The following is an 18,122-nucleotide window of genomic DNA, read 5'->3' as shown; positions in this document are numbered from 1 at the left end:
AAGAGGGATTAGTTTATTTGTTTTATATTGTTATGAATATGAACTCTAAAAGCAGAAAAAAAAATGGTAAAATTATGTAAAATAATTAAGTCGGTGATGAATTTTATTTTTTTTTTAAAATTGAGCTCTCAATTGACAGATGTCAGTAATTTACTTTTATTTTCTAACTATTTGGCCACGAAATGGTTCACAAAATAAAAGGTTTCAAATTATTTTCTTTTTTATGATATATCTTTATAATTTTAGGTGGAAAAGTCGTTGAAGCTCTTGGTGATGAAATGACAAGGTTAATAAAATGTCATATTTAGTTATCTCATTTCAATTTAATTAAATTAGTTATATTATTAACCTGGGAGTCTCACCCATTGGATTACCTATAATATCTTAGATCCTTATTTCATTATGTTTTAATAATAAAAATATCTATATATTAAATGATATTTTATGACTTGTAAGGAGTAATTAAAAATTTATGCAAAATCCTAATGGAACAATGCCAAAATTAAAAAATAGCATCTTTTACCAGCAGGGTTAAATTGATTGTTCGGTAAAATTTCATAATTATAAATTCTCTTATGAAATTTTTTAAGGAAAATTTTTGATTACAAAATGGATTCATATAAAGTTTAGTGTGAAAAATTTAGCAAAGGTACAATAACAATGAATGTTTCTCAAATTTAAATTAAAAGAATAGTTATTTTGTACTATTGTGATAACATTCAAAAAATTCTATTAAAAGAAATAGGAGAGAATTAACAAAGGAATTCACTATTTCAATAAAGTAAAAATCATTTAAACTTTATTTGGTTTTCAAAACAATGTAACATTTAAGATGTTTTCACCCAATTAAGAAAAAATTGCAAATAATTAGCAGAATGCATGGCAAACATTGACAATGCTACAAATAAACCAGAAGTTATTCTCCTAATACTAAGCAAAAGCTGATTATATGATGCATCAAATGGTAGGCTGTTATAGTGACAAGACTAACCTGAACCTGATCATTTGATATATTTTATAATATGATATAAATACACCATATTCTTATATAATATATATTTTCTTACAAATCATAAAGATAATGTAATAAAATTAAATTGTAATAATAAATATATTCAATGTTAACATTTGTTTTATATTAAGTTACATTTGTGAGAATTGTCTCACAATATTATAGATATACTATATGATATTTGAAAAATGAAATTTTAATATTCTTTATATTTTAGGTAAGGGCTGTTTATTAATTTTCTTGGTAACCTATGGGTTAAGATTGATTTTTTGCTAAGAATACTGCTATTTTATATAGTTTTGATGATTTAAATGATCTTTTATTAGGGCTATGCCAATCTACATATTTTTCACCAATCCCATCCAATATTGGCTCAAAACTGATCCAATATTTAAATTGATTTTTCACCACCTCCCTTTGAACCATATGTAATTAAGAAATCATTATTTTTTATGCAAAAAATCGAATTATGCATTTAATTAAAATTTTTTATTTCTACAATAATTTAAAAAAGTTTATGGATATTGGTAGTATTAAATGAATTTTTCATTATTCGTGAAATTAAAATTCTGCAGATAATGCATTTTGCAAAATTATCTTTGTCTTTTGTTAAATATTTTCATAATTCAGATACCATATTTTAAAAAATAAAATAAATTAAACGTTGGGTGTTGGGTGTTCCTTTCTATTTTTATAAAAAAAACTTTTAAAATACTATAAATCTATTCAAAAAAATAAATAAAATTTAAGGGGTGTTGTGCATTTGTAGTGTTTAAAAAAAATTATTTAGAAAATATAATTAATGTAAATAAATATACATAAAATAACAAAAGGAAATTAAAAAGATCGGATCGGGTTTTTACAGGTATCAGCCCGATCCAATATTTTTGGAAAACGCTAAATATTGGTGCCGATTTGATATTTAATAGCGGCACAGTCCTATTTATTTTTTTTAAAATTCATAAATTTTTATATATTTATTATAAATATTTTATAATTTTAATATAAAGAATAATATGGGAAATGATAAAAGAAATGTTGATTTTCCCGTTCATTGATTTGGAGTTAATAACATTTGACCTGAGCATAATGAACCGAGATGCGACAAATGATCAAGGTTGCATATTATGTTTTAATGATCTGATATAATACTGTATTAAAAATGACACATATTAAAAAAATTTTTTGATGTTTCCTCATAATTATTGACTTGTTATTAATAATATTGGATTCAATATTTAAACTAATTTAGTTTTTAATTAAAATCTAAAGGGTAAAAAAGCCGATTTTCATACTTTTAATCTCTATACCTCAGGTAATATAATTGCCACAGAGCTAACACATATTTTTGAAGGTAATTGAAAAGGATCGGCTGTGAGGTGTTTGATTTGACATGGAATAACCTTTTCAGGCCTGAAAATTTCGTTATTTTAAATAACATTAACTGTATTTTGTTAATTGCTTCAAAGGAAAATGAAAATTTTAATATTAAATGGATGCTATAAATGATCAACCTTATTGTAAAAAACCTTTTTTTAGGCCAACCAAGCGTTTTTTTAAATATATTTGGAATCCAGGTGATTTTAAAAAATTGACTCATTTTATTTTCTATTTTAAATTTTGACTTATATCATATGTAATTGAAAATTTTAATTATAGAACTATGCCCATCCATAAAATTTTCACCAATCTGATCAATATTACTACAAAACCGACGATATTTAGATTGTTTTTATTTGCATATATCTTCATACCAATGTTATAAAAAATTTATATTGTATTTTCTATTCAAAAAACAACTAACTTTATTATTAGGTGTATTTTTTTGGTTCGAAAGTTAAGCATCCAGTTATTATAGGAAATTTTTATGGTTGAATGTATTATTTAATTACTCAATTTACACGATTTTTAAAAACGGTATAATCAAGTATAGGTTAAATATAATGTTTTAAGCTTCGAAATTTCGCCAGTAGATTTCCAACCTTGCTGTCATCTATGGACAAAATCTCCAAGCTTAGGTAATTTACTTTTGGCTGAAATCTTGAATTGCCCCTTTTTAAAATCCGCTTAAACAAGACATTTAACATTAGCGGAATCCTTTTCTTGTTGCATATAATTTAATTAAAATTTTTTTTAGCTGCTTTATTTTTTAAATAATTCGATTTTTTTTAAACATTACAAATAAATTGAATTTTGGTTCCTTTTATTATTATTTTCATGAAATTATATATAAGATAACCAAAATACAAGTAAAATATCGGATCGGGGTTTTATTTTAATATCAGCACAGACCTTTGTAATAATAAAGAACAGGCCATTATTTTTCATCAATTGAGATTTAAATAAAAGAAAATTACAAACAATATTTATTGTGGTTTGGATTTATGTTTATAACTAGGAAAACTAGTTTCCGGCTATTTCGGTTCCCAAACGATTCTTAAGGTTCATTCGAATAAAATCCTATAGAAGTTGATGATACATTGTAAACAATTGTGTTACTATACTTATAATATTTTTGCCCTTAATCAAATTTTCCTGTACAACTACCTTGTATGGAATTTTACCAAAATGAATAAGATATTTGTATCTGGATTAACAGCAATTTAAAATGTTCTTCCCTTTCTTGGCTCCATTAGTTGTTATTAGAATATTTTAAAATATAAAGTTGTATATTGCTGAATTAGTTGAAATAATTTTAAAACAACAAATTGGGGCCTTAATTAAATAAAAAGAACAAATATTCACTAGCCCAATTTTTATGCATAATTATATTTTGGCCAGCTTTTTATTGATAATTTATTCATATATTATTATATAATAAATTTGAGGTTTATCAAATATTATTTGTTTTTAATCACAATTTAAATCAAAAAAATCGTTTTTTAAAAAAAATAAATTACATTACATTTTTGAATACCTCAGCTTTTGACTGAAAAGAATATTTATAAAATCATTTTAAAATAAAATATCTTTCCGAGGTTCAAGTCGAAGAGAACCACTGATAAACAAAGTTTTTTTAAATTGTTCTATATTTTTGATATGTTATCGAAATAATTTTTATAAATTTGAGCTTTTATAAAAAAAAAAATTTAAAATAAAAATTAAAAGTCCATCTTTAATCGTCACTTTAACTTTAGATAACACTTTCTGTCTCTTCATCATTTTTTTGACGATCGCATTCTTTTTAAGTTCATTCAATTCATTTAAAAAGATAGAATTTCATTAAATTTAAAATAATTGAATTTTTTAATAAAATATTTAATTTTCTTATTCAGTTTCAGTTGTTTCCTGTTTCCTTCGAATATTTTAGCACTCTATTCTTTTTGACTAGTGTCTATTTTTACTCTAATATGGTTTATATTTTATGATATTTAAGTTTATAATTTTCTATAGATAGATATACCAATTATAATAAATATTTTAATATAGATCATACATTTGGGCTTTTTGACGCCTAAAATAAATATAATAATACTCAAATTTAAAAATAAACATGTTTAACTTATTATCAACCTAGATTATAAAAGGTTTAATTATCTCAATTTTACTTATATTAATCTTTTTAGATCTAAGTATTTCCCTTTGACTTTCGGTTTTTCTAAGTTCATTTTTGTCTTATTTTTGGCAGTTTATTTATTTTTCGGTTCCAAGCCCTACCTTAAATGAGCACTTTATAAAAATTTGTCTTCGTATATATAATACATTTTATAATTTAAATAACAGAGTAAAATATCTTAAGGGGTTAAGAAGAATCAGGATAATAAAGAGAGTTGGTCATTAGATTAAGAAAATAATTTAAGCCATTTCGATATTTTTAAATTTTATTAATAAGAATAATAAAAAAAAATTAATATAATTTTTAAATAAAAATATTAAATTAGTATTTATAAAAATAAATGTGAAAGATTTTATTAAATATAAAAATACTATAAATTTTATTAATTATTTAGCATTTAAAATTTTTTAATGAAGACCGATTGGCAAAAACCAGACGGACCATATGTCCTGTCTTCGGTTTTGATATATAGCAGACTTTTTACCTTCACTATTATCATATTTGAATTTTTTTAAAGTGACGATTGATTGCGCCAAAGCTATCAAACAACATAACGTTGGTATTAAATGTGCTACAATAACCCCAGATGAAGCCCGAGTTAAAGGTTTAAAATATACATATATTATATCTTCCTAAATTTATATTTTAAATATTTATTTGCTTTTATTTTAATATTAAAAGTATTGAAAACTTTGTAAACAATATAAATTGAAGGGAAAGATCATGATTGCACTATTTATTAAATGAATGGAAATTGACACTTTATGCTGAATTCTAAAAATAATGATTAGAATTTGGTCTCAAACAAATATGGAAATCTCCGAATGGAACGATCAGGAATTTATTAGGCGGTACCGTATTTAGAGAACCTATCTTATGCAAAAACATTCCTAGACTCGTTTCAACTTGGGAAAATCCCATTATAATCGGTAGGCATGCTTTTGGCGATCAGGTATCATTATTTTCTGAAATTAATATTTTTAAAGCATTATTGTTAAGGATTTGATAGGGAAATCGGGCCTAACCAATCCTCTAACCTTTATATATGCTTGTCTTCTACCCTTACATCCGACCTTTCCAATCATTCATAATACCTTTTCTCCTATTATATTTTTTAGTTAAAATTTTGGCAGTCTCGAGCTAGAGCTCAGATTATCTTGTATCAATTTTAGAACAATATTTAAACATCTGAACATTTCTGATTTTCAAATAAATAAAAAGTAGTCCAACTAGCCACCTAAATGAAATTTGATGCTTGTTATAATCTTAATAAATTAAACAACATATAGCGTTGGTTCCTTAACGATTTAGTTTCAAAAAAGTCAAAACTAAAAGGACTCTTCAACAAAAATACAATAATAATTTTTTCTTAAAAAAAGTATAAAGCCGTTGATTTTTTGGTTCCAGGACCTGGAAAGTTGTTTATAAGATTTGAGCCTATTCAAGGAAAAGGGGAAATGATACAACATCTAGTTCATGAATTTATGCCCAATAATAATTCGGATGATTTTGAATTAGATGGAGGTGTAGCTATGGCCATGTTCAATACTAGACAAGTTACCAATTTTTCTTGTAATATAAGTTAAATTACTAAGTGAGAAAAAAACATAATGATTATATTTATAATCGAAGGATTAAAAAAAAAAACAAAATGAGAAATCGTTGAAAAGAAAAAAATAGCGGAATTTTTAAAAAGTAAAAATGTAAAGTTTTTTTTAAAATTAAATTTTAATATATACACATACAAGTCTATAACCGAGTTTGCCGAAAGTTCATTGGAATATGCTTTACAGAAAAAGATGCCTCTCTATCTTAGCACAAAAAATACTATACTCAAGAATTATGATGGCTTATTTAAGGATATCTTCGCTCAAGTTTATCAAAAGTTAATTTTTCTTTTTATATTATTTTGCTTGCATTATTTAAAAATGTTTTTAATATAAATTTTATGGAGAGATGCACAGATATAATTTTTTGGATACCGATATCTCTACAGTATCGGTCGATTCTTAGCATTGAAACTTATGAAAAATTATGTTGTAACCAAAACCAAAAATACGCCGGTTTTTTACTTTAAAATGCAATATTAACCACTTTATTTAGATAAGATGAATTATTTTATTTATTGCCATATAAGAAGAATTTGTTTTAAAAATGTTGAATATGTAGTTATGACATAAACAAAATTATTTGATTCATGGATATAATACATATACCAGAGACCTGCCGGCCCGGCCCTAAGCCCGGGCAGGGCCGGGCCGTATTTTAAATTTTTTAAATATACCCGGGCCGGGCCTAAAAAATTTTTTTTAAACATATCCGGGCCGGGCCTAAAAAATTTTTTTTAAAATATATCCGGGCCGGGCTTAAGATTGTTAAACCCGGGCCGGGCCTTAATATTTTTTATAAAAATTTTTACATTATGAGTTAATGGTTATAAGATTATATTATATTATAGTTATGATTAATATAATATTGGGTGATGGTTAACACTACCTAACAACCCACAGATCGATCTAATTATTAATTTCCTGCAAATTTATTCAAAGTATTAATATATTTTTTTATAATTCATATCTAAATTTTTACAACATATTTTACCAAAACAATCAAATAAAGGAATATCTTAAATAAGCCCCAATATTCAAGTATTATTAATATATTTTTTAATATATTTTACCAAAACAATCAAATAAAGGATTATCACTTCTTAAAGTTTGTAATTGATTTTACTTAATATAAAGCATTTTTTAATTGAAAAATTTGTTTTACACAAGTATCATTTTATTTCTCTTTTTCTCTGTCCCAAATTCAAGCAATACGTATGTAGTCAGGGACAGATCGCAAAATGACGGAAAACTATATAAAAGATTATATTAAATTACAAGAGGCTCAGGAAGTAAATGAAATACCATTGACCAGTCAAATTACTACTGTTGTTAAACAAACTGAATCGTTTTATGATAAATGGGGCGATGGTAATTCTGGTAATATTTCAATACCCGATGATGAATATTATAATTACATAAATAATAGATAAAACATTTAAGGTGGATAATTTGTTAGAGTGATGGGCGGCTCATCAAAGCGAATTTCCAATTTTAGCAAAATTGGCAATTCCTGCTTTAAGTGCAAGCTGTAGCGGAATTTTTCCACTACTGGGAGAATTCTTGAAGAAAGAAGAAGTAATCTTCAACCTGAAAAGGTAGATATGCTTCTCTTTCTTCATGATAATTTGTGAATTTTTAATATCTTTATTGAGTATAGGGTTTCGCCAATCATGCTGGTTTTTTACTTTGCAAACTGTCAAATATTTATTGCATTTATTATATTTACCTTGAGTCATGAAGGTTTTTAATCCAACATTTTTCATTATTTTTTTTTACAATATTATATAATACAATTATCTTCTTTTGTTAAAAATTTATATTATAAAATAAATTATATTAATATTGTGCAATTAGATTATATTTTCAAAATACTATTTATTATACATGCATTTTTTTAAATAGCGATTTATTTTTATTTTATAAATTAAATAGTAAATTAAATACAATATATTATATTCTCAAAATATTTTCCATTTTTATAAATTAAATATTAGTTTTATAATTTTAAAATGTAATATAAAATATAGTATATGACAAATATTATTACCATTTTTATGAATATTAGTTTTATTTTTATAAATGCAATATAAAATATAGTATATGCTCAAAATATCCATTTTTATAAATAACAGTTTTATAATTTTTATAAATTCAATATAATATTCTCAAAATATTAGCTTTTTACATGCATTTTTTAAATAATAAGCGATAAAACTCGTTGAAAAATATGGTAAAATACCTCATAGGTGAATTTTTGTATATACCAGGTCGAATATAATTTTAAAAAATTCCAAGCCGGGCCTGAAATTTTTTTTTTAAAAAATATCCGGGCCGGGCCTTAAATTTTTAAATCCGGGCAAGGCCTAAAAAATTTAAAACCGGGCCGGGCCGTGCAAATGGTACCTCTGCAGGTCTCTGACATATACTAATATGGGAAAATTCAGAAACATCTATTTTAGCTCTAATAATGAACTAAACATTGTCTCGAACAATGCCTAGCAGTATTTAAAAATTTATCAAGATGGAATGATTTTTATTTGTTTTGCATGTCACATTATTGCGAATACTCTCAAATTACAATAATACAAACTTGATTGTTGCCAAAATCAACTTTTGATCATTCAATAAAGGTCTCATCTTTATATTTCTTTGCGAAATAGTATATCGTTCTTTCTATTTGTTAATAAAGATTTTTTCTTTGTATATCTTTAAACTAAAAGGTACTACATATTTACTTTTTATCATTAGATAAAAAATTAAAAACTATGTATATAAGTGTTTTTGTAAGTTTATATTGGAATTAAATGTTAATCATTCTTGTACCGCAGTTGAAAAAATTTCCTAATAATTTTTTTTATAATTGTTAAAATGATTGTCAATATTGATAAACAGTTATTCTCCATTTTTAGATTTCTGTCTAGATTTACTAGAGCACAGTGATTTGGTATTTTGCATTCAGACATTCTTGTTTGAATGCAATTAAGTGTTGCCTATGAAATGTGAATAAAAATTATGAAGAATATTATCAAATCTAATGCAGGCGAAACTATCTCATCAATATCATACGCTTATCAAATTTTAAACCACAATGAAATATAGGAATTAAATATGACAAAATTATTTTGGTATAATTTTTTTCATAAACAAACAATTCGAATTAATAATAAACTGATAAATGAAGAGTTAGAAAGGAGTGTTTTTCGGATTTAAAAAGGACTACTCAACCTGGTTATGAACTTTAGGTTCGGTTTGAAGCTTGCTCTTTCGCTAATTTCGATGTCAATATATTTTATAATTGAAAGTTTTATTAAACTTGTATTATTTATAAGGGTATATTTTTTTTATACATTGATAAATATTTTTTTAAAAAATGATACCACCAACTTTTAATTATCGAAAGATTATTGATTATTAAAATATATAAATAACTGTTATTTAAAAAAAAAATATATTATTTAATTTTTTATAGCATTTTTGTTGAAAAATAATTATTTTTAAAGTAAAAAATCACGGGAAGAGCTATTATTTTTAATATTTTATTACAATATAATTTAAGCTGGCAAAAATAGATAAATTGTCCTTTTGAAGGTTATACAAAAAATTTTAAAATAAATTTAAACTAATTCTGAATATTGGATTATTTATTTCCATTTCGATTTGAAATTTATATATATAAATGTGATACTTAAAATAAATTAATAGAAAATATGCCGTAAAATACTCCTTAGCGGGTATATGTTATGAGCACCGGCTTATTGACGATATGGTCGCTTTCGCCCTCAAATCGCCTGGTGGGTTTGTCTGGGCCTGCAAGAACTATGACGGAGATGTACAATCTGATTTTCTGGCTCAAGGTTATATGCTAAGCACAGTTTTTATTCTATAACTATATAATTTTAAACAAACAAATTTTAATTTAAGTATAAGAAGTGCCTGGAAATTTTGGTATCTTGATACATGATCATTTTCAGCCAGTGGTGTGATTTAGCAATATAGAGAATTAAAATAACTAGATTTATTAATTATAAATTAAAATGGAGGGCAGTTCACACATTTTCTTTGTTTCTTAAGCAGTCTATGTGTATGCATTTTGAAAAAATCTCGTTATATACTGTCCTATATCATCATAGAACACCGAACTACAATTTTTGAAAGCAAAATTCATTAAATAAAAATGTTAGCTTTGTTGATATTAAAAAGTCGTATTTAAATCAAAATGAACGCTTATTAACGTTTGAGTTCCTTAATAATAAAAAAAATATTATAATATATTTTAAAAAAATGGAAATTTTAAGATCATTTCAAAAATTATGTTTTTATTCTTTGATAATAAGCGGGTTTGATTTGATTTAATTATATTAATTTTTTAAATTAAGTTTTAATAAGATTTATTTTGGTTGTCTTTTATATGAATATAATTTTAATTATATGAAATTTCTAAAATTATATTTCCATTTAAGTTTTTTAATTTTAATTCTTTTTCAAAACAAAATCTAAAGTAAATATAAAGTTAATGATATTATTGCAATAAGAATTAAACGACAAATTTAAATTCGTTTAGATATATTTTTTTTTGTCGTCGGTTCAAAAAATTATTTTTTGTCGTCGATAGTAATATCACGGTGAAAAGGCTAACACTTTAAATTTTATTCTATCTGAACTCAGAATTAAATTGCGAATTTAAAAATGCTTAGATGTGTTTTTTTCGATATCGGTTCGAAATATTATTTTTTTGTCATAAATACATTCGGGCGATAACATCCTTAAACATAATTTTAAATTTTATTATAGAACTCTTGCCAATCAAATTTTTAGTTGAATTTTTTTCGATATCTGTTCAAAATATATTTTTGAACTTAATTAAATTGCAAATCTAAACATGCGAGTCGTATTTTCGTTATAGTTCGAAATATTATTTTTTTGTCTAACTCATTCTGGGCTAAAAGGCTGACATTTTAAAAATAATAAATTTTATTATATTTTTGAGCTCAGAATTAAATTGAAAATCTAAGCATGCTTATATGTATTTTTTTAAGTTATCCTTTTTGTCTTGGCTAAAAGGCTAATATCTTAAATATAATTTTAAATTTTATTATATCGTTGAACTCAAAATTAAATAGCGAATCTAAAAATGCTTAGATGTATTTTTTTTTGATATTGGTTTGAAATATTTTTTTATCGTAAATACATTCAGGGCGAATAGGTTAAAATTTTGAACATAATTTTAAATTTTATTAAATCATAGAACTCAAAATTAAATTGTGAATCTAAAAATGCTTCAATTTTTTCGTTATCAGCTTGAAAATTTATATTTTTTGGGTAAATACAGGCAAAAGGCATTTTCTTTTTCAGATCCAACTCTTTCCTATTGCCTGTAGAATAACTCCAATAAAGTAGATAATTATTTTTATTAAATTCAAATAAAAAAGTACCTATTCTGCCTAAAAAACAGCCTTTTTATATCTTATAATTCAATAAATATATAATAATTCTCTAAAATAACAATAATACGACTCTACCCGAGTCTTACAATCTAAAGTCAAAAAATGAGCCGATGTTAATAAGCATACTATTGCGCTTAATAAAAAATTATAATAAAGTTAAAAATAGACACAACAAAATAAAGAAAACACCAATGTTAACATTTCCTATAATTGACATTTTTTCTATCGAACTTTTTCCTTTTTTAAATACGAATCTGTAAATTTGAAAAACTTGAAAATTTGATTCACGGTATATAGTGGCATTCATTTTGATTTGTATACACTATTTACTGTAATTTAATATTTAATAGCCATTTATTGATCTTCCTTATCGATTTAACCCTTAGTATAGACATAATGTTTTTTAAAATATGGGAATATGCCCTATTTCCATATGGGAATATGCCCTATTTCCATCGATTAAAAACTATTCATCATATAGGATTCGGATCATTGGGAATGATGACTAGCGTCTTAATTTGCCCTCCTGACAAATCTGGCATAGTAACCATGGAAACGGAGGCGGCACATGGAACGGTTACAAGGCATTATAGAGCTCATCAATCTGGGCAACCAACCTCTACTAATCCCTTAGGTTTTATACAACAAATATTACAATTATGAGTAGATAAAGCGTCTGCTTCAGGTATATAAGAAAATAGGAATTGGCACCTAATAAACTCTTTTTTCAATATATAGATGACTTGACAATTCATTTTCGAAATTAAATAGATTGCAAGCTGCAACTGACAAATTTTCTGGGATGAACAACTATAATATTAATAAATCTAATAATTTACTTCTTACTTATTGGAAGATATTTAATTTATTTGAAAATATTTATTTTTACATCAAAAAATTTTATAGCATGCATATTTGCTTGGACTCGAGGCTTGATGCATAGATCTCGTTTAGATGAAAACAGAAAGTTATTAGATTTCTGTTATACATTAGAAAATGTCTGTATCGATACTATTGAAAATGGTTATATGACGAAAGATTTAGCTATATGTATCAAAGGTGGAGATATACAAAAGTTTGATTAATATTTATATTCTGCATTTTATGTTTTGCTTATTGAAATACTATCTAATATTCGATATAGATGTCGGCATTTCTCTAAGAAATTAACATCGTTACCCTTCTCATTATTTGCAAGAATAGTAACATGTCACGTTTACTTTACTTAAATAAATAATTGGAGAGAATTTTTTTTTGTATATTATGATTATTCTATAAATGTATTTATTGATAATCTACTTTCTTAAACCATTTGGTGATTGATTATCAGAGTTAAGATTTATCTCTCAGCACCGCTTCTGCTGCACTGAACACCCGTTCATTAGGCTGAGGATTTATATTTTGGAAATTATAATTTCATTTTCTAAAGACTATTTTTTGAAGAATTTTGATAGTTTATCATCTGGAGTCATCAGACATATTTTTATCACAAAAAAACGTTTTTTTATAATCTTGAGAATGAGTCTTGGCACTAATTTCCTTCATAGATATCTTATTTATTATCTTTCCTCAAAAAAGTAACCAAATACTGTTTCTTTTATTCATTTTGCAGGTATTTTGCGAATAGTAACATCGTTACCTTATTTTTTTTAAAGTAACGTCGTTAGTATCGCATTTAAAATATAAAATAAATTGATTTAAATAGGTGGTGGAGATTTAACTAGATAGGATCATATTCCTATTTTTTTAGGTAAGAATAGTGCTATAACTCAAGTTGCACAATTTAGATACCATGAAAATGCAATATTAAGGAATATTTTTCTCTTATTGATTTCTATTGAGATAGAATTTTCGTTAATATTATAATTAACTTAGATGCCGATGCAAATGTAATCCCATTATAAGTATCAACAAGATTAAAAGATATTTACCTTTTTAATGCATTAGATATGAATATAATCTTCAGCAAAATGAGGGTATAGTTTTTTTTATTTCAAGAAAAATTGTTTAAATAATTCCCTTCTACGAGTTTGTACAAGGGTTAAAATTTTTCAAACTAAAAGCGGGAGAATTTAATCATTAGTCCAAAAATTATTTTATTAAATAATATTGTACAAAAATCAGTACATAAAATAAATTATATTTATATTTTCTAAGAAGATTTTATACTATTAATTAAATTGTTAATTTTTGTTTTAAAATCAAAGTTCTATACAAGCATATATTCAATATCCTTCGATTCCTCCAAGTTCCGATAAAATATTTTTAGAAGTTTACTTGAAACTACTGATCTGCATTGGGCCTAATTTTTAAGCCCTACCCCAAAATTTTTTTAAACAAGTTTTGCCGTTCCGACCCAATATATTTAAATATAGAAATAATGTTTTTTAGATTATACTTTAAATTTTTTTAAAATTATTATACCCAAAATAAATGGTATATATTTTTATTTTACTTAAAAAATTCAACATAAAATTTATAGATGTTAATAAAATTTCCAAGGCCCGACCCGACTCGAATGGTTTTTAAAAATATTAGGTCCACCCACCAGCCCAATACCGATTTTTTTAAAATTATTATACCCAAAATAAATGGTATATATTTTTATTTTACTTAAAAAATTCAACATAAAATTTATAGATGTTAAAAAAATTTCCAAAGCCCGACCCGACTCGAATTGTTTTTAAAAATATTAGGTCCACCCACCAGCCCAATACCGATTTTTTTTAAAATAGGTCCAGCCCGAAGCGCGTTTGGGCCAGGCCGGGAGATCTCTACTTGAAACTTCTCTTATTAAAATAGTTTAGTATTATTGGGAATATTTTGGTATTTACATTATTCGAGGCAACTATTAATAGAGAAATAATATTTCAAATCTTCTATACTTTTCTTAGACGCAAGACTTACGATATTTAAACCTATTTTTGAGGATTTATTCTTTAGGTTTTAGGCTATTTTTGATTCAGGAAAGAGCATTAACAATATGTTTGCAATGCAAACTAAGAAATTATCGTGTGATAGGTAAATTACGCTCAGATATTGAACTTACAGAATATTATAATCCTTATTTTTTGAATTGGATATATATTTTTGACATCATGGATCCTCCTTGGTGATATTAAATTTTATATTGTATATCATACAAACTGCATTTAAACTATTTTGTTTTGTTTATCTTTCTTATTCATGAATAAGGGAATTCTAGGTAATTAGATATTGCGTTTAAAAGTGGAATTCTAGGTATTTCGATATTGCTTCTAAAGTTATTTGATGTACTTTTTTTTAAATATCTGTAATTTATTTTTATATAATTTAAATTAATAGAATAAGAGAAATATTAAACTTGTTTAAAATTTTATTTACCTAATCAGAAATCATTAACTGTATATAACCATAAATTTTTTAAATAATATTAAAAACTGCCGAACTGCTTTAAAATTTTGATATCATTTTATATAGATTAGATTGTAAAAAATATATATATGATATTTATTTCACATAAGAATCATTTAGGAGAAGTGATGTAAGATAATGTTAATTTTTAAATTATAATATAATAAATATTTTGTTCCTTTGCAAAAAAATGATAAGGAGAATAAAATAATTATGAACAAGTTGCCTTTTTAAATATATGTTTAAATTAAAATGAAAAATGATAGCATAAGTTTCTAGTTACACTAATTTTAAAATTTTATAAAAAATCGGGAGAAAGCCTAAATTAATAGACAGATTATTTTGGCGTAAACAAGAGTAAAAAATTCTTGAGGTTTTATGGAGATCTGGCGACCTTGGTTTGTACCCCTTTGAAGGAATTCAATAACTAAACCCTTAAACCGGTACTAAACGTTATTGTTTACCCGAACCTGAATTAAAAACTTTGTCACCCGAATTTGAGTCAAACTTATAAATAGATACTTTTGACATGATGTTTTTTTAAATTTTTCTTATATTACCTGATAGTGACAATCACTTAAGTTAGTACATATAAATATTCTCAACCATAATATTTATTTTTTGTCCTTACAGAAATAATTTGACAGAAGAGAATCTTGTAATTATATGGTTCAAAGTATTTTTTAGAAAAATAGTTAGTTATAGCAAATAAATACTGGTTGGTTGTTATTTATAAATTAGGTATATATGTATGTACAATTATAATGAAATGCTTAAAGGATTCTAATAATAACTTTCTCTACCTAATAAGTTTGTATGCAAAGCGGTGCTAACGGATTTATAAAACAGATCCGATATTATTTTTATGAACCTTACCAATTTTTGTTGTTGTTCAAATATTAATATTTTGATTTTATCCTACCTCTATACAAAAATTTAAAAGATTTATCCTTTATTTACCATTGTTTCAGATGATAAGCAAAAATACAGAAAAAACCTTTAATTTTTTTCTGAGGAAGGAGTAGGGTTTTTTGGTAATTTTTTAAATAATTATTAGTAGGGCTGTGCCGATATTAAATATCAGGTCAGGCCAATATTTTTAAACCGATCCGATATTTTCTATTGTTTTTTATTATTATGTTTATATATATAAGTATAATTTTTTTATTTTGTAAATAATTTCATTAATAAATTAATGAGAGGAACTAAAATACAATTTATTTGTTGTAATGTTTAATAGTTAAAAATTTTACACTATTTTTTGTTATATTATCTGCAACATTTTAAAATATCTAATGAGTCGCATTCAGCTAGTTAGCTCCATTTAGCAATTTTTAAAAATGATTAACTCAAGATTATGGCCAAAAGTAAATTACTTAAGCTAAAGGTTTGGATTTTTATTAGCGTTCGAGGCTTAGGTAATAATTATTTAGCCAAAATCTTGATTTAGCACTTTTTATAAATCTGCTAAATGGAGCTGTTTAAAAACACTACACATTCGTCCATAAACAAAGCAAATATTTATGAGATTATTAACTTTTGGAGAATAAAAAAATACACTTAATCATTCGTGAAAGTTGGTTGGTATAATAGAAAATATTGATATTTTTATGACATTTGTTTAAAAATAGATGGTTAATAAAAACTCTATAGAAATATCAGATGGGTTTTTAGCAATATCGTCGGTGAAAAATTTGTGGATCGGCACAGCCTTAATTTCTTCCGTGATTCGATTGAGATATAAAATAGAACGAAGTATTATTTAATTATAAATCTTTCGCCATATGAAATAAAATATTACCGAAACCCTTAATCATTGCTGATATCTATCACCACAAATTCAGAGAATAAATATTTTGAGAGAATGGAGTTTAGATAAAAAGGTATGGGAACTGGTTCATATTCTATGCATTAAACTGCGCAATATTTAAGATCGGGTGCCTGTCCCGTTCTGGATCCAATATCCGGTGCATCTCCACCATTCAAAAAATATTATTTAATATGAGGGGAAGAAATTCTCTATATATAAATCAAAGTGAATTTAAGAATTTTTAGTTAGAGAATTGATATCTATATTTATGTATATTTCAATACATTCTAACTTTCTCAAATATATTATTGATAAAAAGTTTGTAGCTTGATAATTAAATTTACTTAGTTTGATATATAGAAAAATTCCAATTATCGTGCATCTTGCCTATAATATTGTAAGCATAAACTTAGATATTCACGATAATCATTTGCTTTTAATTTTCCCACAAACGGTATTTTGATTTTGGTTGCATATATTAATATTTTCTTTATTTTGACATAAAGGGTAAAGCCTAGCGATTACATGGAAACAACTGCATTTATAGAAAAATTGGCTCAAAATCTAACTAAAACTCTTTCATACTTGTAACTAAGCATAAATATTTTTGCAACATTGTTTATTAGATATACCAATAATTTGTGTTGTCAATTTTTTATATTAATTTATAATTGACAATTATGATAATCAATTTTTTATATTAATTTATGACAATTATGGTAGTCAATTTTTTATATTAATTTGTAATTGACAATTGTGATAATCAATTTTTTATATTAATTTATAATTGATAATTGTTATATTATTCATTTATTTATCATTTGAAGGCTTTTTAATCATAATACCATTTTAATTTTAAAATAGAATATTGTTTGAATAATTTCTGATATTTATTTATTGTGTTTATAATATATTTGAACATAATCATCCAATTACAAATTATAGGATTTAATGTTTATAAAGTAAACCCAAAATTATACACTAAATTAACAATCACTATAAAAAACTGTTTTTTAAAAAAAATTATTGGTTTCACTAGACTTACGCGATAATTTACGTTTTTGTAAACTATCTTAGTTGCAGCGTAAGTCCCTTTGAAGGTGTGATGAAAATAATATTAATAATTTTTGAAGATTTTCAATTAGGTAATATCAGTGATCAAGCGTCAAGTTTAATACTAGGGAAGCAATTGAAAAACATTTTTATTAGTCAAACCATACAAAAACAAAAAATTAAGATTTTTAATTAAGGGGAATTCGTCGTTGTTTCTGAGTAAAATTTCGATTAATATTTTACG

The 18,122-nt window shown here is 24.6% G+C and overlaps 1 protein-coding gene across 1 annotated transcript; it reads left to right on the top strand.

The window, feature by feature from the left end:
- The first annotated feature begins 127 nt into the window (after positions 1-127).
- On the top strand, positions 128-17,639 carry LOC135925008 (isocitrate dehydrogenase [NADP] cytoplasmic-like). The gene is made up of 11 exons (XM_065460140.1): positions 128-201; positions 247-286; positions 2,023-2,129; positions 5,086-5,172; positions 5,360-5,520; positions 5,948-6,124; positions 6,317-6,453; positions 9,881-10,032; positions 12,104-12,256; positions 12,529-12,697; positions 17,332-17,639. The coding sequence occupies exons 1-11, from the start codon at positions 183-185 to the stop codon at positions 17,414-17,416; spliced, it is 1,287 nt and encodes a 428-aa protein (XP_065316212.1). The 5' UTR covers positions 128-182; the 3' UTR covers positions 17,417-17,639.
- The last annotated feature ends 483 nt before the right edge of the window (positions 17,640-18,122 follow it).

The sequence above is a fragment of the Gordionus sp. m RMFG-2023 genome, chromosome 2 (genome assembly GCF_954871325.1).
Source record: "Gordionus sp. m RMFG-2023 chromosome 2, tfGorSpeb1-WG-v2, whole genome shotgun sequence".
In the NCBI taxonomy this organism is placed as follows: Eukaryota; Metazoa; Nematomorpha; class Gordioida; order Chordodea; family Parachordodidae; genus Gordionus; species Gordionus sp. m RMFG-2023.
The sequence above is the reverse complement of the archived record's forward strand: the minus strand, read 5'-3'. Positions and strand labels throughout refer to the sequence as shown.

Coding starts and splice junctions, on each gene's coding strand:
- LOC135925008 (XM_065460140.1), top strand. Junction 5,521..5,947: donor GGCATGCTTTTGGCGATCAG/GTATCATTATTT, acceptor TCTTAAAAAAAG/TATAAAGCCGTTGATTTTTT. Junction 6,125..6,316: donor CCATGTTCAATACTAGACAA/GTTACCAATTTT, acceptor TACACATACAAG/TCTATAACCGAGTTTGCCGA.